This window comes from Astatotilapia calliptera, chromosome 3 (genome assembly GCF_964374335.1).
Source record: "Astatotilapia calliptera chromosome 3, fAstCal68.1, whole genome shotgun sequence".
NCBI classification, from domain to species: Eukaryota; Metazoa; Chordata; class Actinopteri; order Cichliformes; family Cichlidae; genus Astatotilapia; species Astatotilapia calliptera.
In genome coordinates, this window is record NC_137424.1 from 10,620,696 (window position 1) to 10,646,553 (window position 25,858).

Consider the following 25,858-nt stretch of genomic DNA (forward strand, 5'->3'; position numbering starts at 1 on the left):
ATAATATTCTATTAGAGCGATTAGAACATGCTGTAGATATTACAAGTACTGCGCTGCAGTGGTTTGTATCATATCTATCTAATAGACTCCAATTCGTGCATGTAAATGGAGGTTAATTATGGAGTTCCACAGGGTTCAGTGCTAGGACCAATTCTGTTTACATTATACATGCTTCCCTTAGGCAGTATCATTAGAAGACATAGCATACATTTTCACTGCTATGCAGATGACACCCAGCTCTATCTGTCCATGAAGCCAGATAACACACACCAATTAGTTAAACTGCAGGAATGTCTTAAAGACATAAAGACCTGGATGGCCGCTAACTTTCTGCTTCTTAATTCAGATAAAACTGAGGTTATTGTACTCGGCCCTGAAAATCTTAGAAATATGGTATCTAACCAGATTCTTACTCTGGATGGCATTACCTTGGCCTCCAGTAACGCGGTGAGGAACCTTGGAGTCACTTTTGACCAGGACATGTCCTTCAACGCACATATTAAACAAATATGTAAGACTGCTTTCTTCCATTTGCGCAACATCTCTAAAATTAGAAATATCCTGTCTCAGAGTGACACTGAAAAACTAGTTCATGCATTTATTACTTCCAGGCTGGACCTGTCAGCCGGTGATCAGCTGTGATCAGCTGATCACGGGGCCGGGGTTAAAAGAGAGACGCCACCCACCTTTTCGCCGCTCAGACATCATTCTCTTCGTGTCAGGAGCTCCGAAACTCTGCCGACGTCAGTCTCCGCCTGATTCAGCAACCGTGAGTGTTTTTCCCTTCAATCCTTTTTCTCTTCCCGGCTCCGCTCGCTCTCTGTCTGTAACGACAGTTCCGAAGCCACGCTTCGTGCACTGATCGTTACTAGAATAACTGCGTGTCTGCTCCAAACCCACCGCTAGCCTTAGCCGCGCTTGGGTCTAGTCAGCACGCTACACAGGCACGCCGAGCTACTGTATGTAGCTCGCCCCGCCGTGACAGGATGTCTGAGCCTGCTATAGACCCAGCGGAATTCGAACGGCTGAAAGCCGAAGTTCTATATCTTCGCGGTGTGGTAGATCAGATGTGCACAAAAGTGGAGTCCCTCACCGAAACTGTCCTCCAACTTTCCACTTCCGTCACCTCGCTGCAACGTCAGCCGGCGCCGGTGAGCGCGGAACCCCGGATTGGACTACCAGACAAGTGGAACGGAGTTGATGGCCGGCCTGATGGTTTGCTTGCCACTTTAGACATGCTGTTCGAGTGTCAGCCCACTAAATACGCCACCGCCCGTGCTAAGGTTGCACTGCTAACCTCTCTCTTGTCTGGCCAGGCTCAGGAATGGGCCGCGGCTCTCTACTACAATAAATCGGCAGCTTGCAATGACTATGCCCTGTTTGTGGAGGAATTAAAAAAGACATTTGTCCCCCCGAGCAGCGAAGTGGAAGTGGAGTCACAGCTGCTTCATCTACGCCAGGGCAGCCGACCCGTCTGTCACTTTGCCTCTCAATTCCGCACCCTGGCCGCTAAACTACAGTGGGGAGACGCTTCTCTGCGCTCTATTTTTCTGGAGGGACTGGCTGACTACATCCGAGACGAGATGACCGGCCGTGAGGCCCCTAAAACTCTGGATGAGGTCGTGGACCTCGCGCTGAAGATTGACCAACGAGTGATGTCGCGGCCTCGCCATACCCCTCGGGCCTTCAAACCCTTCCAGCCTCAGAGGACCACGTCTTCGCGACCTGCTCCCCCCTCTGATGGAGCCACGGCTAGCCCAAGCAGCACATCCAGCGAGGAGCCCATGCAGCTGGGTGGACTCCCCAAAGAGGAGAAAGAGAGACGCTGGCGTGAGGGCCTCTGCGCCTACTGTGGATCAGCTCGACACCGTCGTCCCCAGTGCCCGCTACGGCCGGGAAACGACGACGCCAGGTAGACTGCGGGGGTGTCCCACCTGGCCCTTCCCTCTCCTCTGACCCCTCTCGTTTTCTGTTACCGGTAACATTTCACCTGAAACACCAACGGCTCTCATCTGAAGCCCTCCTGGACACCGGAGCCGCTGAGAACTTCATCGATCAAAAACTAGCCTCTCGGCTTCGCATTCCGTTGACGTCCGTCGACCGATTCCTCCTGGTGACCTCAGTAGACGGGCGACCACTCCAACCCTACCCGATCCAGTTCCAGACCCAGCCAGTCCGCATGTCTGTCGGGGATCATCAGGAGGAGATCCGGTTTTTAGTAGTCTCGGCCACTTCCTCTCCTCTCATCCTCGGATACCCCTGGTTCCGTCAACATGACCCCCACGTCTCCTGGTCTTCCTGCCAGATCCTGGACTGGGGTCCCCAGTGTTCACGCCGCTGCTTTCTCTTCCGGACTGGAAAGGACTCAAAGTCAGAAGAGGCGTCACCCCCGGAGTCCATCGATCTGGATAAGATCCCTCCGGCTTACCATGACCTGTCTGAGGTCTTCAGTAAGAGGCGAGCCTCTGCTCTCCCTCCTCATCGCTCCTACGACATGGCCATCGAGCTCCTCCCGGGAGCGGTCCCTCCTCGTGGTCGCCTGTTCTCGCTGTCACCCGCAGAGAACAAAGCCATGGAGGAGTACGTCGCTGAGGCTCTCCAACAGGGCTTTATTCGCCCTTCTACCTCCCCTGCAGCTGCGGGATTCCTCTTTGTCAAGAAGAAAGACGGCGGGCTTCGCCCCTGTATAGACTACCGGGGCTTGAATAAAATCACTGTTAAGAACCGCCATCCTCTTCCTCTGCTATCCACCGCACTCGATTCCCTCTCCCAGGCCTGCATCTTCACCAAACTAGACCTACGCAGCGCCTACAATTTGGTGCGGATTAGGGAAGGGGACGAATGGAAGATGGCCTTCATCACCCCTAACGGGCACTGGGAGTATCTGGTGATGCCCTTCGGCCTCTGCAACAGCCCTGCTGTCTTCCAACACCTGATCAACGATGTCTTGCGGGACATGCTGGGCCGGTGGGTGTTTGCTTATCTGGATGACATCTTGATCTACTCCCGCACCGAAGTGGACCATATTCGCCATGTGTGGGCCGTGCTGAGCAGGCTGCTCGAGTACCAGCTGTTCTGCAAACTGGAAAAGTGTGCCTTCCATCAGCGGTCCACCACCTTCCTGGGCTTCACCATCTCCTCCAATGGCCTGACCATGGACCCGCAAAAGGTCCAAGCCGTGACCCAGTGGCCTCAGCCTTCCAGCCTTAAGCAGCTACAGAGCTTCCTGGGCTTTGCCAACTTCTATCGGCGCTTTATCCGCAATTTCACCGCCATTGTCGCCCCACTGACATCCCTCACCAAACCAGCTAACCTGCCCAAGCCCTTCTGCCTCCCCCCTGGTGCGAAAGAGGCATTCCGAGACCTTATCCGCCGGTTTGCTACGGCTCCCGTCCTGCTCCACCCTGATCCTGCCGGAGATTTTGTGGTGGAGGTGGATGCCTCCGATGTTGGCGCTGGCGCCGTCCTCTCTCAACACGGCCCGGATGGGAAACTTCACCCGTGCTGCTATTTCTCGAGGAAATTCTCTGACACGCAGCGACGGTATGGTGTCGGCGACCGAGAACTCCTGGCCATCAAGTGGGCCTTGGAAGAGTGGCGGCATTGGCTCCTGGGAGCAAAAGAACCGTTTCTGGTCTGGACTGATCATCAGAACCTGATCCATATTCGTTCTGCCAAGCAGCTCAACCCAAGGCAGGCCCGTTGGGCCTTATTCTTCGAACCTTACAACTTCCACCTCGCCTACCGCCCTGGCTCCAAGAACACCAAGCCAGACGCTCTCTCCAGGCAGTTCGCCCAGGACGGCCTCACATCAGACCCTGGACCTATCCTACCATCTCATTGTTTCGCTGCCCCCCTTCGGTGGCCCTTGGAGGACTCTATCCGGGATGCCCTGACCGCCGAACCGCCTCCGCCTGACACCCCGGCTGGGAGGCTCTATGTACCATCCCGGTGCCGTCAGGAGGCCTTGCTCTGGGCTCACTCCTCCCCGCTCTCTGGTCACCCAGGGCCCGACAGGACCCTCCAGCTCCTCCGTCGTGCCTTCTGGTGGCCCTCCATGACGCGGGACGTCCGTGACTTTGTTTCCGCCTGTGACACCTGTGCTCGGGCCAAGTCCTCCTCCCAGCCATCCGCTGGCGACCTTCGCCCTCTCCCTGTGCCGAGACGTCCCTGGTCCCATGTCGGCCTTGACTTTGTTACCGGCTTCCCATCTGTGGACGGTCTTGACACCATCCTCACCTTTGTGGACCGGTTTTCTAAGGCGGTGCACCTGGTCGCCCTGGCCGGCCTCCCCTCCGCCAAACGGACGGCCGAGCTCCTCCTGGACCATGTCGTCCGGCTTCACGGATTCCCCAAGGACATAGTCTCCGATCGGGGGCCCCAGTTCACCGCCAGGTTCTGGAAAGCCTTTTGCCGCCTGATTGGAGCGTCTCCCAGCCTCTCGTCCGGTTATCACCCTCAGACCAATGGGCAGGTTGAACGGACCAATCAACAGTTGGGGCGCTTCTTACGGTGCTTCGTCTCCGCCCAACCGTCGCTTTGGCCTCGTTACCTGGTGTGGGCTGAGTTGTCTCATAACCTTCACGTCTCTTCTGCCACCGGTCTCTCGCCCTTTGAGGTCTGTCATGGTTTTCATCCTCCTATCTTCAGCCATCAGGAAGCGGGGGTCGACGTGCCTGCTGCTGAACGGATGGTCCGCCGCTGTCGTCAGGCCTGGATCAAGGCGCGGGCTGCCATTACCCGGGCCAACGCTCTGTACACCCGGCAGCATCGTCGCCGCCACCGCCCGGGTCACCCCTTCCAGCCGGGGGACCGCGTCTGGCTCTCCACAAGGCACCTGCGGCTGCGCGGTGAGTCCAAAAAGCTCACTCCCCGGTTCGTCGGCCCGTACGAAGTCACTGCCCGGCTCAACCCCGTGGCTTACCGTCTCCGGCTTCCACCCGCCATGAAGGTCCATCCGGTTTTCCACGTCTCGCAGCTCAAGCGGCGCGTCACTTCCTCGCTAGCGCCCCCCTCCCGGGCCCCGCCCCCGCCCAGGATCGTCGATGGGGGTGCTGTCTACACTGTCCGACGGATCTTGGACTCCCGTCCCCGGGGCAGGGGGGTCCAGTATTTGGTGGACTGGGCTGGCTACGGCCCTGATGAGCGCTCCTCAATCCGAGATGGATCCTTCCCTCATCTCGGATTTCCGTCGCCGCCGGGTGCCGGTCCTCGGAGGGGGGGTCCTGTCAGCCAGTGATCAGCTGTGATCAGCTGATCACGGGGCCGGGGTTAAAAGAGAGACGCCACCCACCTGTTCGCCGCTCAGACATCATTCTCTTCGTGTCAGGAGCTCCGAAACTCTGCCGACGTCAGTCTCCGCCTGATTCAGCAACCGTGAGTGTTTTTCCCTTCAATCCTTTTTCTCTTCCCGGCTCCGCTCGCTCTCTGTCTGTAACGACAGTTCCGAAGCCACGCTTCGTGCACTGATCGTTACTAGAATAACTGCGTGTCTGCTCCAAACCCACCGCTAGCCTTAGCCGCGCTTGGGTCTAGTCAGCACGCTACACAGGCACGCCGAGCTACTTTGCGTAGCTCGCCCCGCCGTGACAGGACTACTGTAATTCATTATTATCAGGATGTCCAAAAAACTCACTGAAAAGCCTTCAGCTAATCCAAAATGCTGCAGCAAGAGTCCTGACAGGGACTAGAAAGAGAGAGCATATTTCTCCTGTTCTGGCTTCCCTTCATTGGCTTCCTGTTAAATCCAGAATTGAATTCAAAATCCTGCTCCTCACATACAAGGTCTTAAATAATCAGGCCCCATCTTATCTTAATGACCTTGTAGTACCATATCACCCTATTAGAGTGCTCCGCTCTCGCTCTGCAGGCCTACTTGTTGTTCCTAGAGTATTTAAAAGTAGAATGGGAGGGAGAGCCTTCAGTTTTCAGGCCCCTCTTCTGTGGAACCAGCTTCCAGTTTGGATTCGGGAGACAGACACTATCTCTACTTTTAAGATTAGGCTTAAAACTTTCCTTTTTGCTAAAGCATATAGTTAGGGCTGGACCAGGTGACCCTGGATCCTCCCTTAGTTATGCTGCAATAGATGTAGGCTGCCGGGGGATTCCCATGATGCATTGAGTTTTTCCTTTCCAGTCACCTTTCTCACTCACTATGTATTAATAGACCTCTCTGCATTGAATCATATCTGTTATTAACCTCTGTCTCTCTTCCACAGCATGTCTTTATCCTGTCTTCCTTCTCTCACCCCAACCGGTCGCAGCAGATGGCCGCCCCTCCCTGAGCCTGGTTCTGCCGGAGGTTTCTTCCTGTTAAAAGGGAGTTTTTCCTTCCCACTGTTGCCAAAGTGCTTGCTCATAGGGGGTCATATGATTGTTGGGTTTTTCTCTGTATCTATGAAGCGCCTTGAGGCGACTTTTGTTGTGATTTGGCGCTATATAAATAAAATTGAATTGAATTGAATTGAATTGAATTGAATTGAATTGAATTGAATTGAATTGAATTGAATTGTTTGCTACCTGCTGTCAGGTACGACTGTTCACGTCCACACGCAGGAAAAACCTGCTGACTGTTACCAAATGGAGCAGAAATCTCATCACTGGACAATAATGATGAATGAACTCAGAGCTGCTGATATCAGATCTGATTTCAGGGGAACTAAACACAGAAATGATTGGCCATTATCTGCTGCTGTGTCGCTAGTTGGCAGAAAATGATTTGTATTCCTGCTTAGGGCTTCAGTGTTTATGAGTCCAGATCCAGGTGACAGCAAGTCAAAATGATGTTACCTGTCTGTGTCCAGCAGCAGCCTGTATTCACTTTGAATATTGTTATAACCTGACATGGATCAGTTTGTGTTTGATTGGTTTGTAAATGTCACTGTTTCCATTGGACCTGAGTGACGTACAAAGACAGAGAGGGAGAGAAAGGAGAGAGAGGATGGAGACAGAAAAGAGAGAGCAAACACAAACAGGTGAGAGTGGACAGGTGACCAAGGTCAGCAACCAATCAGAGAGCTTCTGTTTGACCCACAGTCACTGATGATGACTGCACATAACCAAGCAGTGTGTTACTCTGATATCAAATATGGATCCTGCTCTTATAATAATGATCATCAGATGATATTATTGTGTTATTTTGTAGCTGAATACGATGTTTGTGTGATTATCAGTGAAAGAAGCAGTGAGGAGGATGGAGAGAGAGAGAGGACAGAGGGTGAAGTTAGAAACACTAAAAGGATTTTTCATGGATTTCATGGATGATTTGAGTGATTTCCAGCAGGACACTTAAACATGTCAGTGGACGTCCTAAAGAACATATTGACTGATATGAAACGTGTCATTGAACAGGATTAATATCAGTGGAAACATGGTGGAAACAGCTGTGACTGCATGGATGTGACACACTTCAAATCTGTTCTCCACTCTTGGATTTGGGATCCATGGAGCTGCTGCTGAGTCTGTACAATAAAGGAATGGTGTGGAAGGTTGCAGCGTACGGACACAAACACTTTGTGGTTACAATCTGATTTTATTTTCAACATTAAACTACTAACCTACACTGATCAATGATGTTAATTGTCACATCTGGACTCACCCAGCCTTTCTGCAGTTCCTCACAGCTGAAATCAGTCTCTGTTGTCCCGGCACTGATGTTTTGTACTTCTGCAGGTCCAACTCATCCAGAACCTCCTCCGACATCTGCAGCATGAAGGCCAGAGCTGAGCACTGGATCTCAGAGAGTTCCTTCTCTGATCTGTTCTCTGACTTCAGGAACTCTTGGATCTCCTGAAATAATGAGAGGTGGTTCATCTCCATCAGACAGTGGAAGATGTTGATGCTTCTGTCAGGAGAGATTTCATCACTGTTCATCTCCTCCAGGTTGTTGATGACTCTCTGGATGGTTCCTGGACTGATCTCTGTCTGACCCAACAGACCTACTAAGAGTCTCTGGTTGGACTCCAGACAGAGGCCATGAAGGAAGCGAACAAACAGGTCCAGGTGGCCATTATTACTCTGGAGGGATTTCTCCATGGCTCGTTTAAGGAAATCATCCAGAGGGAACTCGTATTGTTTTCCCAAAAAGTTCTTCAGCACCTTTGTCTTCCTGTTGGTGTGACAGGGGAACTTGTAGACAGCAGCCAGAAACTCCTGAATGCTCAGATGAACAAAGCAGTAGACTGGTTTCTGGAAGATCACACACTCTCTTTTGAAGATCTCTGTACAAACTCCTGAGTACACCGAGGCCTCTGTCACATCCAGACCACACTGCTCCAGGTCTTCTTGGTAGAACATGATGCTTCCTTTCTCCAGATGTTCAAACGCCAGCCTCCCCAGCTTCAGAAGAACTTCCCTGTCAGCCTCCGTCAGCTCCTGTGGACTGGTCTCACGTTCCTCATGGTACTTGTTCTTCTTCCTCTTTGTCTGAACCAGCAGGAAGTGTGAGTACATGTCAGTCAGGGTCTTGGGCAGCTCTCCTCTCTGCTCTGTAGTCAACATGTGCTCCAGAACTGTAGCAGTGATCCAGCAGAAGACTGGGATACTACACATGATGTGGAGGCTCCTGGATGTCTTCATGTGGGAGATGATTCTGCTGGACTCTTCATCACTGAATCTCCTCCTGAAGTACTCCTCCTTCTGGGCGTCTGTGAAGCCTCGTACTTCTGTTAGCCTGTCAACACATGTAGGAGGGATCTGATTGGCTGCTGCGGGTCGGGAAGTTATCCAGACGAGAGCCGAGGGAAGCAGATTCCCCTGGATGAGGTTTGTCAGCAGCTGGCTGACTGATGACTTCTGTGTGACATCAGACAGCAGCTTCCTGTTGGTGAAATCTAATGAAAGTCTGCTTTCATCCAGGCCGTCAAAGATGAACAAAAGCTGAGAGACAGCCAGCTTCTCTGCTGTGACCTTCTGTAATGTTGGATGGAAAACATGGAGCAGCTCCAGAAGACTGTACTGCTCATCTCTGATCAGGTTCAGCTCCCTGAATGAAAGCAGAACCACCACACTGACATGTTGGTTCTCCAAGCCCTCTGCCCAGTCCAAAGTGAACTTCTGCACTGAGGAGGTTTTTCCAACACCAGCCACGCCGTTGGTCAGAACCACTCTGATGGGTCTCTGTTGGTCAGGTAAGGCTTTAAAGATGTCCTGGCACCTGATTGGAGCGTCATGGAGGGCGTCCATCTTGGAAGCTGTCTCCAGCTGCCTCACCTCATGTTGGGTATGAACCTCTTCACTCTGTCCCTCTGTGATGTAGAGCTCAGTGTAGATCCTGTTGAGGAGGGTTCTACTTCCTGTTTCATCACTCCCTTCAGTCACACGTTCACATCTCCTCCTCAGACTAATCTTATGTTCATCTAAAACCTCCTGCAGACCAACATCTGCTGAAAGAAAGAAAAAACAATGAGACTAAAGAGAAAGAAAACTCTTCAATGTCTGAACAACACAAGAAGTCCAGTTTTCAGAAATGAGTCCATCAGCAGACAGATGTTCAGTCTTACTTTGTACACAGCTGTTCTGACTGGCTGTCTGCAGTCCAGCTCTGCTTCTGGATCTTTCTCCACACTGGGGACAGGAGGAGTCTCCTGATGGAGCAGACTGGTCCCAGTATGAGGAGATGCACTGTCTGCAGAACCAGTGTCCACAGCTGGTAGAGACTGGATCCTTCAGGACGTCCTGACACAAAGCACAGCAGGACAGCTGCTCCTCCTCACAAACACCACTCCTCTTCCTCTTCCTCCCTCTGTGAACACATTTCTTTATCACTAAAAACATTTACTGTCAGTGAAAAACATCCAGATGTGACCAAACTGCAGTTCCTCACAGTTCCTTTGATTTCATCAACACTAATGAGCTGCTCTTCCTGTCTGCCTGTCTCATTAAACACTGAGCGATGAATACAAACTCAACACTTCCTGCAGACTTCCTGACTTCACAATAAAAGCTTTCCATCAGAGAGAGACAGTTATGACTTTCACTGTTTTACAACCGCTGTGTGCAGATTATCTGGGTCAGTTCACTCTGAAGCAGCTTAGAAGTGTCTGTGTAGAGCCGTGGTCTGACACACAGAGACTTCTGATTTTCTCTATTTAAACAAACATGATGAAGATGAGCAGGTTTCTCTTCTAGTATAAACTCTGTGTCTCTCTGGCTGGCTCATGATGGCTTTTCAGGTTTTATGTTTTGCTCTCTCCTGCTATGGTTTTGCCTGCCTGGATGGAGCTTGTAATGGCCTCTCGCTCTTGGTCCACACAGCTATGATGATTACACCACCTGTTGCTGACTCACCTGGGCTTGCCGGTAACCATTTAACGCTGCGGCATGGAGCAGTTTGTCGCTGGGACATTGACCCTCCTGTGTTCATGATCTCAGTTCTTTGCTAAGAAATCTCTCTCTAAATTCACCAGTTGGGTTAACTTTGTGTATACTTTGAGTAAATATTTCCCTGGACCTGGTTACAGACGCTTACCTGTGACTCCCGTGTGTGGCTGTGTGAGTGCAGAGCAGGACAAGAGTGACTGAAGAGGAGTGAGAGTGGACTCCCTTCCCTCTTTTCCCTGGAGCCCCGGACCCCCTCCCCAACTCACTGTACATATATAGAGCACTGTGGTTCACCCCTTTGGTAAATAACCTGTCACCTTTTTGTTTGTCAGAACTCAGTCTGTGCTTGAGTTCCTCTGTTAGCCATGACATTTTGTTGGTTCTCTCTCTTCAGGTCCCTGTAAGTGTTTGATCTAAAACATTATATTTATTCTGCTTTGATTGTTTTGTGTGCTGAGCGACATTGTTGCATGATCCACTTTTTCTTATCACTCAAATATCCTGATACTTTCAGAAAGTTGGAGAGCTCTCCTGGCTTGCTTAGTCTTTGCTCTGTACTGCAGTACTTGCACTGGTTTCACTGGACAAGTCTGCATGTGAATCTACAACTGATTTGACATTGTGGCACAAACACAGTAAACAAACACTACGAGCACCTTGTTTCATGTGCAGTGGCTTTCTTCTCATTCTGTTACTGAACACTGTATGAAAAGCCTCTCACTGCCAGCATCCTTCCAGCCCCACGACAACAAGACCAACTCACATCTTCACAACACCAAGAATTTTTCCCCTTTTCTTTGGAGAAACTGAGAAGCCAATAGGATTGCAGCTCAAACTTGCCCACAGTCCTGCTTCATCACTGCTCACTCCTACCTGTGTTGGTGCTCAGTGGACAGTCATTAGGGTTGCCAACTCCCTGAAAAATAAATAAGGGACACCTCGTGGCCAGGGCCGGCAACCTAGTTGTCTTCACCCTTCCCAGTGTGGTAGCTCTTGTTTGTGTTTGTGAAATTATTTTTTAACCATTTGACTTGAATTTGATTTAAGCAGATGCATATTCTTTGTGATATGACCATATGGGAAACAAATGATCATTTAGCCATTTATTTTTAGCTCAAAATGAAGACATTAACACAGTAAAACAGGTCTCTTTCTTAAACAGAAGCCTGTCATGCTTAACTTTTGAGAATATAAGTAAATCTTTCTTTAAAAGAACTCTGTCCTGCTTAACTTAAAATTATATAAATTAATAGAAAGCAATAGAACGAAAAATATTCTTGTAACAGTGCACATATAGTGCATTTAGTACAATTGGCTTCAGTTGAGGTATTATTTCAGCTTTTCTAATGTAATCAGCTGCTCCTGTTTGTAGACCCTCTTGTTCCCATGATTACGCATCTTAACTCATCATCATTATTCATCTATGTATTACTTTTATGTATTAGTCATCTATTTGTTGTAATCATCTATCCTTGCAGTTGTTTATTACACAAAATAAATTATATTATCACACTTCTGACCACATAGCGCTGATATTCACTGCACATGCCCATATTAACCTTAACCAGAAGGTTTAAAAACACAAACCAGTGTTTACATACCATATCTGCTTCTGCCGTGGCCTGGTGGACAAGAAATTGGTTAAGGGTTCCCCGAGCTTTCACACCCCTCATGTTCTTCATGTGCCCACCATTAGAAGCATGTCTATGGAAAAAGTGCGCCGGCACACAGTGCAGTGCGCTTTATAGGTGTTATGGTGACCTTTTCCAGCCAGGTGTTTCCCTTTTCCCATTCCTCCCTGTGCTTTTGCAGCCTTTTTTTCTTTCTCTGAGGGAACAAACATTGCTGCTCTAATGCTGGGCTTACACTGTGCGATTTTTGGCCCATTTTGAGACGATTTTTGAGTCGTGCGACCGATTTGGTGATCGGCCCAATTTTGGCCTTCATCGTGCATCGTGTAGTATACGTGGGGTAACGAGAAGCGATTAACACCTCGAGCAGCTCCCGATCATCAATCGCTCGTGAGCCACTCACACTGCTCACGCGCAAACACGTAAACGTCGGTGAAAAAGACGGAGCAGCACGGCTGTGCAGCGTGTGATCTGGACACAAGCGATGGAGGCACAACTTGTAGAACTTTGGAAAGCTCATCCGAGCCTTTTCGATGTGGCATCACAAAATGATCACGACCACAACAACCGTGAAAATAGTTGGATTTACACTGCTGCTCATTCACAGCTGCCTGATCAATGTTTTTCATTAGCAATTTAGCAAAGTTGATGGTGGTGGTGTGTCTGTGTGAGTGAAAGACAGAGCGACAGATTTTCTGTTATAACCTTCATGTTATGGAGGCACAGAGTGAGCACTCGGGTTGCATCAGAGCATCGGGCGGTATAGTGTGAGACCTGCATTGTGACCTACCAACTTCTAACCCCTGCGAGTCAATCGTGCAGTTTGAGCAGGAGCTGAATAACGTGACTGAAAAAATCGCACAGTGTCTGCCCAGCTTTAGGTGTACTGTCGTCCGAGACTTGCACCGCAGTGTCGGCGTTTGTTTCCCTGTTGGCCATGCTTCTTGTTGTGGTCATCTGTTGTCTTCTGGTATTTTCTCCGCAAGCGACCTTTCCTCGACCAATGAGATGAGCGGTATTGTCATAAGTGTGCTGTCAGCTCATTGGTCACAAAGCAGGAGAGGGGCTGGGAATTATGTTTTCAAACAAAGCGTTAATTCCATTAACATTTATAGACTACTTTTGATTCTCACTGTATTACGGGACAAAGTGCGTCCCTTATTAGCTCAATACGGGACGTGTGCTTTTGTTTCTAATTATGGGACGATTCCGTTTTTTAAGGGACGGTTGGCAACCCTAACAGTCATAGCCTGCTGCTAGCATGAATGCTAAACGTACTGCTGTGGATGATCAGCAGAAAAAGATGTGGTCAGTTTGACTGTTTGCTGTATTTAAAGTGTTTTTCTCAGTTCGTCTGTATTCAAAGTGCATTCGGGGCTTTAGCTGACAGCTCTTTGTGCTAACAAACTAAACTCTCTTAGTTTAAGCCAGCAGACTTTACCAAACACAAAGCCTGCTGCTGCCTCCATGGGTTAGCTTGTGTGACTGGTGTTTACAGCAATGAAATCTAAATCACACTAATGTGTCCTCCAAGGTGTTTGGTGGGAGCACTGAGTGAAACATAAGAGCTCTGGTTAAGCCTCATCAGCTGGATAGGCTGTCCACCCTAGTCCAGGCTTTAACTCAAATCTCTGATTGGCTTTCTAACAATTACCTTGTTAGAACAAGACAGAGACCATGATCATAGCTCCTCCTGATCTATATTCTAAAATCAGTCAAGTTGTTGCCCCTTTCTGTTCTTCTGCTAAGCCAAATATTCGAAATCTTGGAATAATATTTGACTCTTCTTTGGGCCTTGACTCACATGTAAAGTCTCTGTCTCGTTCCTGTTTCTTTCATTTAAGGAATATTTCTAAACTGTGACATATGGTCTCCTTAGCTGAACTGGAAAAAATTGTCCATGCATTTGTGTCATCGCGTTTAGATTATTGTAATTCCCTGTTTACCAGCTTGGATAAATCATCTCTTTCTCGCCTCCAAGCTGTACAAAACGCAGCACCCACTCTACTAACTCGCTCTACCCAGCGAGCTCACATCACTCCTATTTTATGTTCTTTACATTGGCTCCCAATAGATTTTAGAATTCGTTTTAAATGATTGTTTTAACGTACAGAGCACTAAATGGCCCCAGATTATTTATCCAAGCTTCTCACTAAATACACTGCTGCTCGCTGTCTCCGCTCACAGACTCAGAGTTTGTTGGTTGCTCCCAGAACACGTCTGAAGACGAAAGGGGGCGGAGTCTTTCAGTCTGTGGCACCAAGGCTGTGGAACAGTCTACCTCTACAACTACGTTTGGTTGACTCTGTGGAATCCTTTAAAAAACAGTTAAAAACTTTACTGTTTAAACAAGCTTTCTGTTGACCAATGCTGTTTACATTTTTATATTTTTCATTTACATTTAAACTCTATATTGTGTATATTGTGCATTTTGCTATTTATCGTACTGTTTATTTTAATCTCTGTGTGCAGCACTTTGTGACTACCTGTCTATGAAAAGCACTTAATAAATAAACTTTACTTACTTACTTACTAAAATAACAAACAGGGCTGTGAGAGCAACTGAAGTGATAAAAATACTGTTTAAAGATAAAAAACACTTTGATGTTCTCTCGTCACCTAACAAAGTCCAAACCCTGTGAACTATTTTAGCTTTAATAACTGTGGATTCAGGTATCCTGAACCCATCTTTGGACATGTGTAATTAAATATTTTAAAACTCCATCAGAGACTCCTGATGTGGCTGTTTGGAGAAGGAAAAGAGGGACAAAGTGGAGCGTCGAGCTGAGGCTTCATTCACTGCAAACCTACAGTTATGTTTTCTTATTTCTGCTGTTTGCATGTTCACAGCTGAAATAAAGCTGCCTCTTTGACTTCATCCTGTTGTGTTTGGGTCCAATCCTGCCTGCCACACAGCGCTACAGGACAAAGTCTAATATTTTTATCTTTTTAATGAATCTTTGGTCATATTTATGCAGGAAAACACAAACATGTAAAGGAGTCATCACAGGTTTCTGACCTCGTTGGTCCAGGTGCAGCACTGAACTCTGGAGGGTAACGTTTGGACCAGTCACTCCTCACAGACGGACAGCTGGATCCTGCAGACTGTGACCTCTGACCTCTGCAGACACAAACATGTTTTATTCAATGATCAATTCTCTGATAAAGTGATTGAAGCAGCTGTGGTCACACAGACTGCAGATAATGCAGCTGTTTCCTGTCAGTAACAGTCCTCTTAGATTAGAGTTCAGCTTTTTACAGGAAAACAAATGTCCCTGAATGCAACAGTGAGACACAGTCTGCCTGTGTGGCTGTGATAGCTGCCGTTAGGAGCGCTCATGTGTTTGCAGTTAGACGAGGAGATGTTACCATCATGGACACGTTAACAAATCCTGCAGCATCACGTGGCACAAACACTTTGTGTTCCTGTCATCTGCAAGCAACAGGAAGTTCATTAATAAAGGCGGGATGGAGACGTGACTGTGATGGTTCTCCTTCATCCAGCTGTTACACACATCTGGGCTCACACGACGAGCCTTTGTCTAATACAGCAGCTGCTCTCTGAACACTTTTCTGAAGAGGAGCTGCACAAACCTTTGTTTGCTTTCTAGAGCAGCGTATCAAAGTCAAACTACCCACTGCTAGCAGCTGTTTCTATCATAGTTTACGATCCAGATGTGTGAGGTCTAGATTTACACCTCTGATTAAAATACATAGTTAAAAACAGCCAATTGAGTCCAAATGTGTCTTAAACCAGATAAACTGACAGTTACAGCTGAGCCTGTGTGTCCTTGGAGACACTGCTCTGCTACAGAGATGCATTTTAGAAACCAGGAAACATCAAAATCATTTAAATCAGAGAGTTCTTGTTACTAACAGCTCACCTCTCTGCAGCAGACACTGGCTGGGATTTAAAATTAATTCCTCGATGATTGGACCAGTCACTCTTTAAGGACACAGAGCTGGATGGTTTCTGATTGACGCTAAAAATAAGTGAACATGAAACATGTGTCACATCCAATGTGTCCAATACATTACATAAAAAGTATAAACTATGTAAATAGTTTATTATTTAAATCGTTAAATAGTAAAAAGCTGATTAAAATTTCAAACATTTTAATACTGACATGAACTTACTTTTTGTCAGATGACTTCTTTTGCCCTAAATTACGAAAGAAATGCTTCACCTGTTTGCTCTTAGAGGACACAGAGCTGGGTGGAGGTCCAGGCTGGTTCCTGTGAATAATGATGGAGCAGTGACGTGAGTGCTGAGCTGTGACATGGAGAAGAGTCATGGACAGTTAGAGATGGTCATCTCACCTCTGAGCTTTGGTCTGGCTCTCGTGTTCCCCACACAGAGTGCTTTTAGAGGGAGGGACTCCCTCCTCTCTGTCCTCACACTGATCCATGCTGCTCAATTCACATCAGCTCACGCACACTTTCTACCTTCACCTGCAGAGGAAACACAAATCATTCTTGTGCACATCAACTGAGAGCTGCAGAGGTCGTGTCTGATGTGTTGGACTAACATCCATCTGAGACGCAGCTTTCATCAGTTCACTACAAAAAGTGTCACAGAGCCCAGTTCAGCCTCCAAATCCTCTATTACTGTAGTCCTACAAAGCAGCAGGTCAAACATGGCTGCAGAGAGCAGCTTTATGTCAGTAACAACGTCCAGGACCGAGCTGACTGCTTACAGAGTTCATACTCTAACTGCTAGCTGCTCTGCTAGCTAAGCTAACTCAGTAACAGTGACTCTGACAGCAGTTACTGTGGAACAGCGGCCGAGCTCAGGACACATTCAGTGTGTTTAGTCTGAGTCCTGGACTCTGATTCAATGGATTCAATTCAGCTCAGAGTTTCATGTGTTCCTCAGAATAAAATACATGTACTAATATAACAGAAGTAATGCTCTGAATGCAGGACTGCAATGGAGGATAAATAAGGTTTTTACAGCCTGAAAGAAACATTCAGTTCATATATTTGTAGACAGTGAAGCAGTTTTTAATACTGCAGCTGTTTCCTTCACCTGTGTGTGTGTGAGCCACACCTTCATGTGCTGCTTTAGAAATATGTGGTCTGACTGCTCAGACTGAGTCTAGGAGGAAAGTTCACACGCTGGAGAAAGTTTTGTTCCTTACTTTGTCAGAGTTCGGCTCCAAAGACAAAGAAGACGGAGCTCACAGTCTGTAGATGGTCCTCAGTGTGTGTGTGAAGCCAAGAAAGCACACAGGAGTGTGTTTATGTCAGCAAATCAGTGTGTGTGAAGAGTCTGAGGGAGTGTGTGAATGAGACTCAACACTGAAACCAACAGTCCAAGAAAAGCGTCTGGATTTCTTTAAGTTTAACTTAAAGAAGTCCAGACGCTTTTCTTTTTGTCTCCATAATGTCTCCATAATGCTGCAATGTTATCTGCCCCAGAAACACTGTGCAGAAGCTCTGATGGTGACACAGAAAAGTCACAGTGGAGATACTTCTGTCCATCTTTGATTAGACTCATTATAAAAAGGAAACAAAGTTTGAACACAGTCATGTTTCCAGTTCACTGACTTACATTTATTCCATGGACACTCACTCTAACCTGAACCACAGCTACAACCCAACATTGTTGAGGCCTCATCTCCTCCTTTCCTGACTGTAGAGGTTAAATATGCAACAACCAACAAATAAAAGAATTTGGTTCATTTCAAAGAAATTCACACGGTGACCAAGTAAAGTAACGGTAGTAAAGGAGACAACATCCCGTTGATGGTGGGATTATTTGAAAGATTTGCTTTAGTCACGTCACCAAATGCAGTTGAACCACCCGTGGATCCATGTTTGACCATTCTACCACTCTGAGCTCTGCTTTTTAATCATTTCATTATTATCATCATTCATTTATTCATTCTTTGGAGGGGGGCTATTTCCTAATGCCGCCCTAATAAGCTGATGTTCAAGGGGAAATATAACAGAAACTCTTTCAGTGTTATTCATTAATAAATTAACAGATAAACTGTGAAGAAGAAAAAACTGAGATTTAAAGGAGTGAGAAACTTGATCATCCATCCTCATAATACATGTTTATCAGTATCTGCTGTGACCATACTGCAGTAATAACTACAAGTCTACATTTCTGTGACTGTTGATCAATCACAGCAGGAATCTGAGCTCATCTCTGCACACAGAGCAGCTTCAGCTCTGGGATAAACTGCTCGCTTCACGTCCTTCTCAGCTCACAGACACTCATCCTGATATTTTCCTTTAACATTTGATGGTATAATTCATCTGAGTTTACACTTTATCTGCATGAATACAGAAAAACAGACCCAAACACCAGAAACCATCAGTTTCACCATGTAGAATATATTGTTGTTTCCTTGCTTTTAATTCAGAGAAAAACTCTGATTTGAATTTTCTCTGTTCTCTTTGCTGCTGATTCTCTATCTCATCTTCGCTCTCAAACATTTAAAAACCAGCGAGTCTGCAGCTGAGGGAACACAAACTCAAACTGTCGGAACAGGTTTGATCGTTTCTTGCGTTTATTAATTTGGTGATTCATCAAATGTATAACTGTCATAATCTGCTGCTGAGTCTCTTACGCTGATGAAAATGCAGAAAACACAGATCACGAACACCAGTTCAACCAATCACATTCATTCCACTTTGATCTGTGACAAACTGATGCATTCATCTCTGTTACAGTGTTGCGTTAGACTGCTATATATTTTTGTGTTCTTTATGCTGTAGATTTTCATGTCTCTGGAATAGTTGGCAGCAATAAGGATGATTTTCTGTAAAATAATATTGATATGAGCCGTGAGTTATTCGTAGATGAGCGTTAGATTAGTTTGATGGGTTAACTCAGAGAGCTGAAGATATCGTGGACATGCTGACCTCGCTCCGTGGTGTACAGGGCCGTTTACCCTCATGATTAATATTCACAATAAAAAAATGAGGCGAACATCATGAAGTCTGTGTGTGTTTCATAGTGTCGAACCACCTTTGTACAGTTAAACCTAACAGTTACTACATGACGGAAACACCAACGTTATTTCTTTTATGCGTTTATCAGGTCACGCTGATTATTGAACAAAAACCCAAACATCAGCTGTTAATCGAATTTTTTTGCTCTCTCTCCTCCTTAAACATGTTTTTAATGTTAGTTATAATTCAGAATTGGCGACTGAAACACGTATGACACATACGAAAATCAGGAAATAAAACCTCAGTAAATGAAGTCAGTGTACAGCGGAGGTTATGGCAGCTGTGTACCGGGACATGCGCTTTGTCGGTGGTAATAACAGCTCGATTGCTTGCGAGGCGAGCGGGTCTGTCCCACGCGTTGCCGTGAGCAGGGTTCATACGCCTTTTTCAGGGTCAAATTCAAGCACTTTTTAAGCACTTTCAAGGTCCCTTTTCAAGCTTTTCCAGCACATCAGCCCCCCCGCCAAAAAAAAAAAAGAAGAATGCATGTTTCAATTCGCATTACCTCAGTAAGACCATGTGAAAATGAAAACAAATCATCCTACGTGAACTTAAATACCTTTGTTCAACTTTTGCTAAGAAATAGAAAAACGCACCACACAAAAATACAGTGGAACCCCGACTTACGAATGCCCCATTTCACGAAAAATTCATGTTACGAAGGCACTGAATGGCAATATTTCTGCCCGTGTTATGGCAAAATGCCCGAGTAACGAAATCCGCTGGCTCCGATTGGCTGAGCCTACAACGCCCACAATGCCTTCCGAATCATGTGACAACCCCTTGGTTTCCGCACTTGCGCTTCGCTGTTCCACTTGAACGACGAATTGTTGTTCTAGTTAGCAATTAGCCTATAGCCTATCGTTCAGCATCGCCTCACTTAAAACGCGCAACTCAATTACGAAAGACCCTCGGGAATGAATTCATTTTGTAAGTCGGGGTTCCACTGTACTGTACTACCTTATATACATAGTGTATAAACTCTAAATGCCAATTTCACTTAAAAATTAAGATGTGAAAATGTGAACAAAAAAAGAAAAAAAGAAAGAAATAAGTCTGCTCATCAGATATTGATGCTTCTTTCCTGTGTGACAAGAATTAGGAGACAGATATTTGTTTGTTTTTTAAGTTAATTCCCAACAAAACTGTTTTATTGCTAACTACCTTGCTGTCTGTATTATTGCTGAAGTCCTAAAGGATCACCTTTAAAGTGTTTGTGCTAATAACATGTACAGTCAGACAGGCATGGAGAACAGCACTGACTGGGAGGCTTTGAACAGATCACATAGTTCAGTTCAACATATAAGACTTTAAGAATGCACAAGCATCTACTTAAAATCTATTGAATTTGTCATCTGTGATATTATTTTGTACAATTCCAATGTATTTTGTTCATCTCCCTTAAATAAACAGGCAGCCTTAAAGTATGAAATATTCATATACAAACACATATAAATGTGTGAACTGTCTCAGTGGCTGATTGTGCCCCACAGGCCTCAGTGTGAGCTTGAAGACATTTATAATGTTTAAGTAGTTTAATGTGTAGGTGCTGACCATAAACACATTTTGAATGAAAGCCGGGGAACTTTGGTAGCACAGAAACAAGTGGCTATTCTTTGTGACCATATGGATCACTCATATTACCGTTATTTCAAATACTCCAGAAAGCTGGTGTCCAGGGTGTAATTGGTCGTTTTTGACTACTTTTGATGTGGCCTCTGTATTTCACATTTAAAAACTGTTTATCTTGCCAATCTGTTATTTTCTCATTTTGACAAAATGTATCAGCAGAATTTATCTAAATTCAGACAAAATTTAAAATACGAGTAGAAAGTGATATTTTTGACTGTAAAAACCACAAGCATGTTAAACAAATCATTTTCATAACTTGAAATGCAAACAGAAATTGTACATTTTTTAAAATACACAAAAGTTTTGCAGACAACAAAGTTATATTTACCTAAAAATGCAGCCAAGGCTCAGACGCTTTTTATGTAACCATTTCAAACTATTTACAGAACAATCAGGCGCAAGGCAGCCCAGGCGGGGAAATTTTGCTTTTACATTTTGCGACGCATTTTATTTCTCTATCTGATAAGAAAACTATTCAATCAGATAGTTGTTTGTGGTGAGCAATAATAAACAATGGATAATCCGTATACAAACAAATTCAAGCTTTTCTCCTCAACGGAGAGCCTCCCCCGATTGAACAACAACGCGTCAACAACATGCTGTGACTCTTCTTCCCTCTAAAGTCCTGGTGTTAACACTCACCCTGCATCAGCTTCACCTATTTTTAAATTGTTTTTACTTTTCAAACAGACGGATCATTTGAAGCCAACCATCCAAAAACTGCTTCAGCTGTGTTTATGCTACAGCCTGTTTACCAATATAATCAATATCAGATATCAGAGCAACAGAAACCTCGGTGATCAGGACGCTGGGACTGAGAACAGGAAGTGGCTGAAACGTCACAGTTTCATAACGTCACCCTGAACTCCACCCACGGAGTTTCTGTCGCCATTGTAGTTTTTAAAGCCCCGTGATAAAGGCGGGTCTTTCTGTGAATCCGCACGCTCATTGGCTAATAGCTCGAGATTGACACATCGTTATCCAATGAGCGTGCGGGAACTTCCGACATAAAGTTGTTTCCTTTGAAAAACCAAAGTCTGATTATTTTTGCCTCCACTGACGGAGCCTGTTGTTCCCGCCACAGAGACACAGTAATGTCAGAGCGGTGTTAACACTCACCCTGCCTCAGCACAGCTCTCACTCTACTCCTGCTCTCTCACACTAAACGGAGGCTCAGCTAAACTCACTTCCTCTCTACTTACAGGAAACCAGCGCTCAGAGGAGCCGACCGGCCTCACATTTCACCCACAGACACGAACAGCGTGGAATTATTTTATGTCATAAGAAGAAACATATTCATGTGAACACTCACCTGCAAAGGCGTAGATTTGGTTTTGGCATTGGTGGGGACGGATGATTCAACCACCGAACCCTGCCCTGTTTCTTTTGTTCCCCTTTTTGTCTTTGCTTCTTGATAAAAAAGGAGAAGTATACCTGCCTACATGTGCTATTCTACCTGCTAAACCATTTAAAATTACAATTCATAGTTTTATATGTGAATTTTGCAAAGAAGAGTGAGCAAATATTTCCACATCGAGATGTGCCATGCTAATAGGTTCCTACCCAAAAAGACTGATTAGAGTGATAAAAGGCAAAGGTGCTGCAACAAAGTATTAGTTTAAGGGTGTGCATATTTGTGCAATCGGGTTATTTTAAGTTTTTTATTTTCACCTGTGATCTTGTGTCACCATTACTCTCTGAGCTTTGTGTTGGTTCTTCTGTCACCTGACAAATAGGACATACATGACAATAAGAATAAAATGTGTAGCTGCTTCAGTGTTTCTGTCACTTTGTGCAGATCTTGACTCATCAGTAATGTTTGTAGGGTGAGTGCATTTTTAAAACAATTTGTGCAAACTGCACTACAAGGTTTTATTTTTATTTATTTGCAAAATCATGACTACCTCGTTATATTTTGTCTCAAAAATGAACCCTATGAATATGTCAGTGCCATTAGGATGAAATTATTGTGTCACCAACATTTTAACGTCAGACATATAATTTTAACAGCCTCTGTAAACTAATATCCTGGCTCGCTCGACGCTGCCGTTTTCTCTGACAGTTTCAATCAAAATTAGAAATGCTGCTCAGAGACTGAGAGAACTAATAGTGCTGCCTGTTGTGCAGTTAGTTTCCAAAACACGTTATTCATGGTTACATACAATTTTAGACTGATGTGGGCCAAAGCCTAGCATAGCCTGTAATGTTATTGTGACGGACACATTTTATGAGTGAGCTTGACTTTAAGTAACTTACAGGTTTCTTTGAAAAACACTTTCTCATATCCAGGTACTTCCTTTTTGCTGCCACCCACCTCTCCTCCTTGCAGGCCCTAGCAGCGCAGGCTTGCCGCTGCTAAAACTAAACAGTAGTGGTGTGCGGATCGATACTGAAATATCGATTCTTCCGATACCAGCAATTTATGTTCTAGAATCGATTCTCATATTATAATATCGATATTTTAGTACTCTGGGATAAATTTGTAGTTTTTCCATTAAAATGAACGCAGTGGAAAGAAACTATATCATTCGGATCGTCTAATTTGGAAGGAACTACTTCCTCTTATGCCTTTCATAGTCATATGCGAAATACGGCTGTATAAATGTGTCGCAGCCCATGGCGTGCACACTCACAACAATGGCTGAGCGCAAACAGAGTCCTGTGTGGACGCGTTTTACCTCCACAAACAGCCCAGACGCGGTTTGTGATATATGTGGCAAAACAGTGAGGTGTTGTGGCAACAGCACTGACCTCGTCAAACACCTCGGAGTAAATCACATCACAGAATATGATAAGCTTATGTTGAGGTGAACTGAAGAGGAGGACAGGGACAGGTGCTGCTAAGGCGAGACAGACGTCTCTCGCAGAGTCCTTTAGTGCTGCAGGCAGGCAACATGCTCAAATAGCGCACAACGTCAGTTTTTTTTTTATTTCTATATGATTATTCTGCATTATTAAGCAACAAAAACAAGTTGTCTGATGTCCTCTAATCATTATGAAGCAATATGGTTATGTTATTATTACAATTACATAATACAATTATATATTGTATTATGTAATGCAATGAAACATTAAGTTTTTGTACAGAGTGTCGGTATCGGATCAGTATCACCGATACCACCCTGAATTTTACTTGGTATTGGATCGGAAAGGAAATCAGTGGTATCGCACATCACTACTAAACAGAGCTCCCTGAAAGGCACAGCCAATCACATTGGCCATATTTGTCACATGACGTAGGACTCCAGTAGAGAACGTAATTTAACTCTTTCTGCACCGCTGGGTGAATTAGACGTTGACAGATTGTTTTTTTCTTTCTCTCTATCGGGTTTGTTTTTCTTTTCTCGAAGAGATCAAATTATTGGTGGGGACACGTCCCTCCCGTCCATGCAAAATCTACGCCTTTGCTCACCTGCCTCAGCTCCACCTTCCTCCTCTCAACGGAGGCTCAATACTTTCACTTTCACTGCTGCTCCCTAAACACAGGGGATGCTGGGACTTGTAGTTGTTTCCTTCCGGTGCGGTCTTCCTCTTTGTTTGTTTGTGTTTGTGTTCAAGTTATTTCGATCATGTAAACATAGGGTTGCCAACTCCCTGAGAAATAAATAAGGGGCACCTCGTGGCCAGGGCCGGGCGACCGTTTGTCTTCACCCTTCCCAGTGTGGTAGCTCTTTTTTGTGTGTGTGAAATTATTTTTTTTAACCATTTGACTTGAATTTGATTTAAGCAGATGCGTATTCTTTGTGATATGAACACATGGGAAACAAATGATCATTTAGCCATTTATTTTAGCTCAAAATGACAACATTAACACAGTAAAACAGGTCTCTTTCTTAAACAGAAGCCTGTCCTGCTTAACTTTTGAGAATAAAAGTAAATATTTCTTTAAAAGAACTCTGTCCTGCTTAACTTAAAATTATATAAATTAATAGAAAACAATAGAAAGAAAAATATTCTTGTAACAGTGCACATTTAGTGCATTTAGTGCAATTGGCTTCAGTAGAGGCATTATTTCAGCTTTTGCTCCCGTTTGTAAACCCGCTTGAGTACGCATCATAACTCATCATCATTATTCATCTATGTATTACTTTTATGTATTAGTCATCTATTTGTTGTAATTATTTATCCTTGCAGTTGTCTATTACACAAAATAAATTATATTATCACACTTCTGGCCACATAGCCCTGATATTCACTGCACATGCCCATTTTAACCTTAACCAGAGGGTTTAAAAAACAAACCAGTGTTTACATACCATATCTGCTTCTGCCGTGGCCTGGTGGACCAGAAATTGGTTAAGGGTTCCCCAAGCTTTCACGCCCCTCATGTTTTTCTTGTGCCTATTGAAAAAGTGCGCCGGCACACAGTGCAGTGTTCTTTATAGGTGTTATGGTGACCTTTTCCAGCCAGGTGTTTCCCTTTTCCCATTCCTCCCTGTACTTTTGCAGCCTTTTTTTATTTCTCTGAGGGGAACAAACATTGCTCGCTCGTGAGGGTGTCACCGCAGCCGCTCACGCTGCTGACGCGCAAACACGTAAACGTTGGTGAAAAAGACGGAGCAGCACGGCTGTGCAGCGTGTGATCTGGACACAAGCGATGGAGGCACAACTTGTAGAACTTTGGAAAGCTCATCCGAGCCTTTTCGATGTGGCATCACAAAATTATCACGACCACAACAAACGTGAAAATAGTTGGATTTACATCGCTGCTCAATCACAGCTGCCTGATCAATGTTTTTCATTAGCAATTTAGCAAAGTTGATGGTGGTTTGTGTGTCTGTGTGAGTGAAAGAAAGAAGGAGAGCGAGCAACATATTTTCTGTTATAACCTTCATGTTATGGAGGCACAGTGTGAGCACTCAGGTCGCATCAGAGCATCGGGCGGTATAGTGTGAGACCCTGCATCGTGACCTACCAACTTCTCACCCCTGCGAGTCAATCGTGCAGTTTGAAAATTGCAGTGTCTGCCCAGCTTTAGGTGTACTGTCGTCCGAGACTTGCACCGCAGTGTCGGCGTTTGTTTCCCTGTTGGCCAGGGCTGGTTTTCCCTGGTTTTACTACCACACTGTTCACCAAAATGCAGCAAACCTTCACCATCTTATCCAGAAGGGTCACCTCTTCACCCTCACATGGAAGTAGTAATCTGATTGGCATGGTGGTATGTTTGAAGCAGGTCCCTTGTGTAGCGCTGGAACTCAGTCACGATGTGTTTCATCCATTTCATCGGCTGGTTTGCTGCAATAATGCCAAATAATTAGCAACTCTATAAATAGAATTTAGTTCTGCAAAATCACTCAGTAGGATGTTTG

General features: G+C 45.5%; 2 protein-coding genes and 1 long non-coding RNA gene across 9 annotated transcripts in view; all 3 read right to left on the bottom strand.

Moving 5' to 3' along the window:
• LOC113018066 (NACHT, LRR and PYD domains-containing protein 12-like) overlaps nt 1-25,858 on the bottom strand; it is a 267,984-nt gene that overhangs the window by 13,083 nt on the left and 229,043 nt on the right. The window lies entirely within an intron of this gene.
• LOC145425156 (protein NLRC3-like) lies at nt 7,594-11,137 on the bottom strand. Its single transcript, XM_080298118.1, has 2 exons — nt 9,501-11,137; nt 7,594-9,383 (listed from the first exon to the last, which is right to left on the bottom strand). Exons 1-2 carry the CDS (start codon nt 9,772-9,774, stop codon nt 7,594-7,596), a joined length of 2,064 nt encoding a protein of 687 aa, XP_080154244.1. The 5' UTR covers nt 9,775-11,137.
• Nucleotides 15,836-16,407, bottom strand: LOC113020093 (uncharacterized). Its single transcript, XR_003272154.2, has 3 exons — nt 16,272-16,407; nt 16,089-16,187; nt 15,836-15,934 (listed from the first exon to the last, which is right to left on the bottom strand). It is a non-coding gene; the product is annotated as an uncharacterized LOC113020093 (long non-coding RNA).

What these genes read in the sequence shown, in the direction of transcription:
- LOC145425156 (XM_080298118.1), bottom strand. Translation starts at nt 9,774, where the DNA reads ATGTTTTTAGTGATAAAGAAATGTGTTCACAGAGGGAGGAAGAGGAAG. An exon ending in TCAGAACAGCTGTGTACAAA is followed by an intron (nt 9,384 to 9,500) that starts GTAAGACTGAAC and finishes TCTTTCTTTCAG; the next exon opens with CAGATGTTGGTCTGCAGGAG.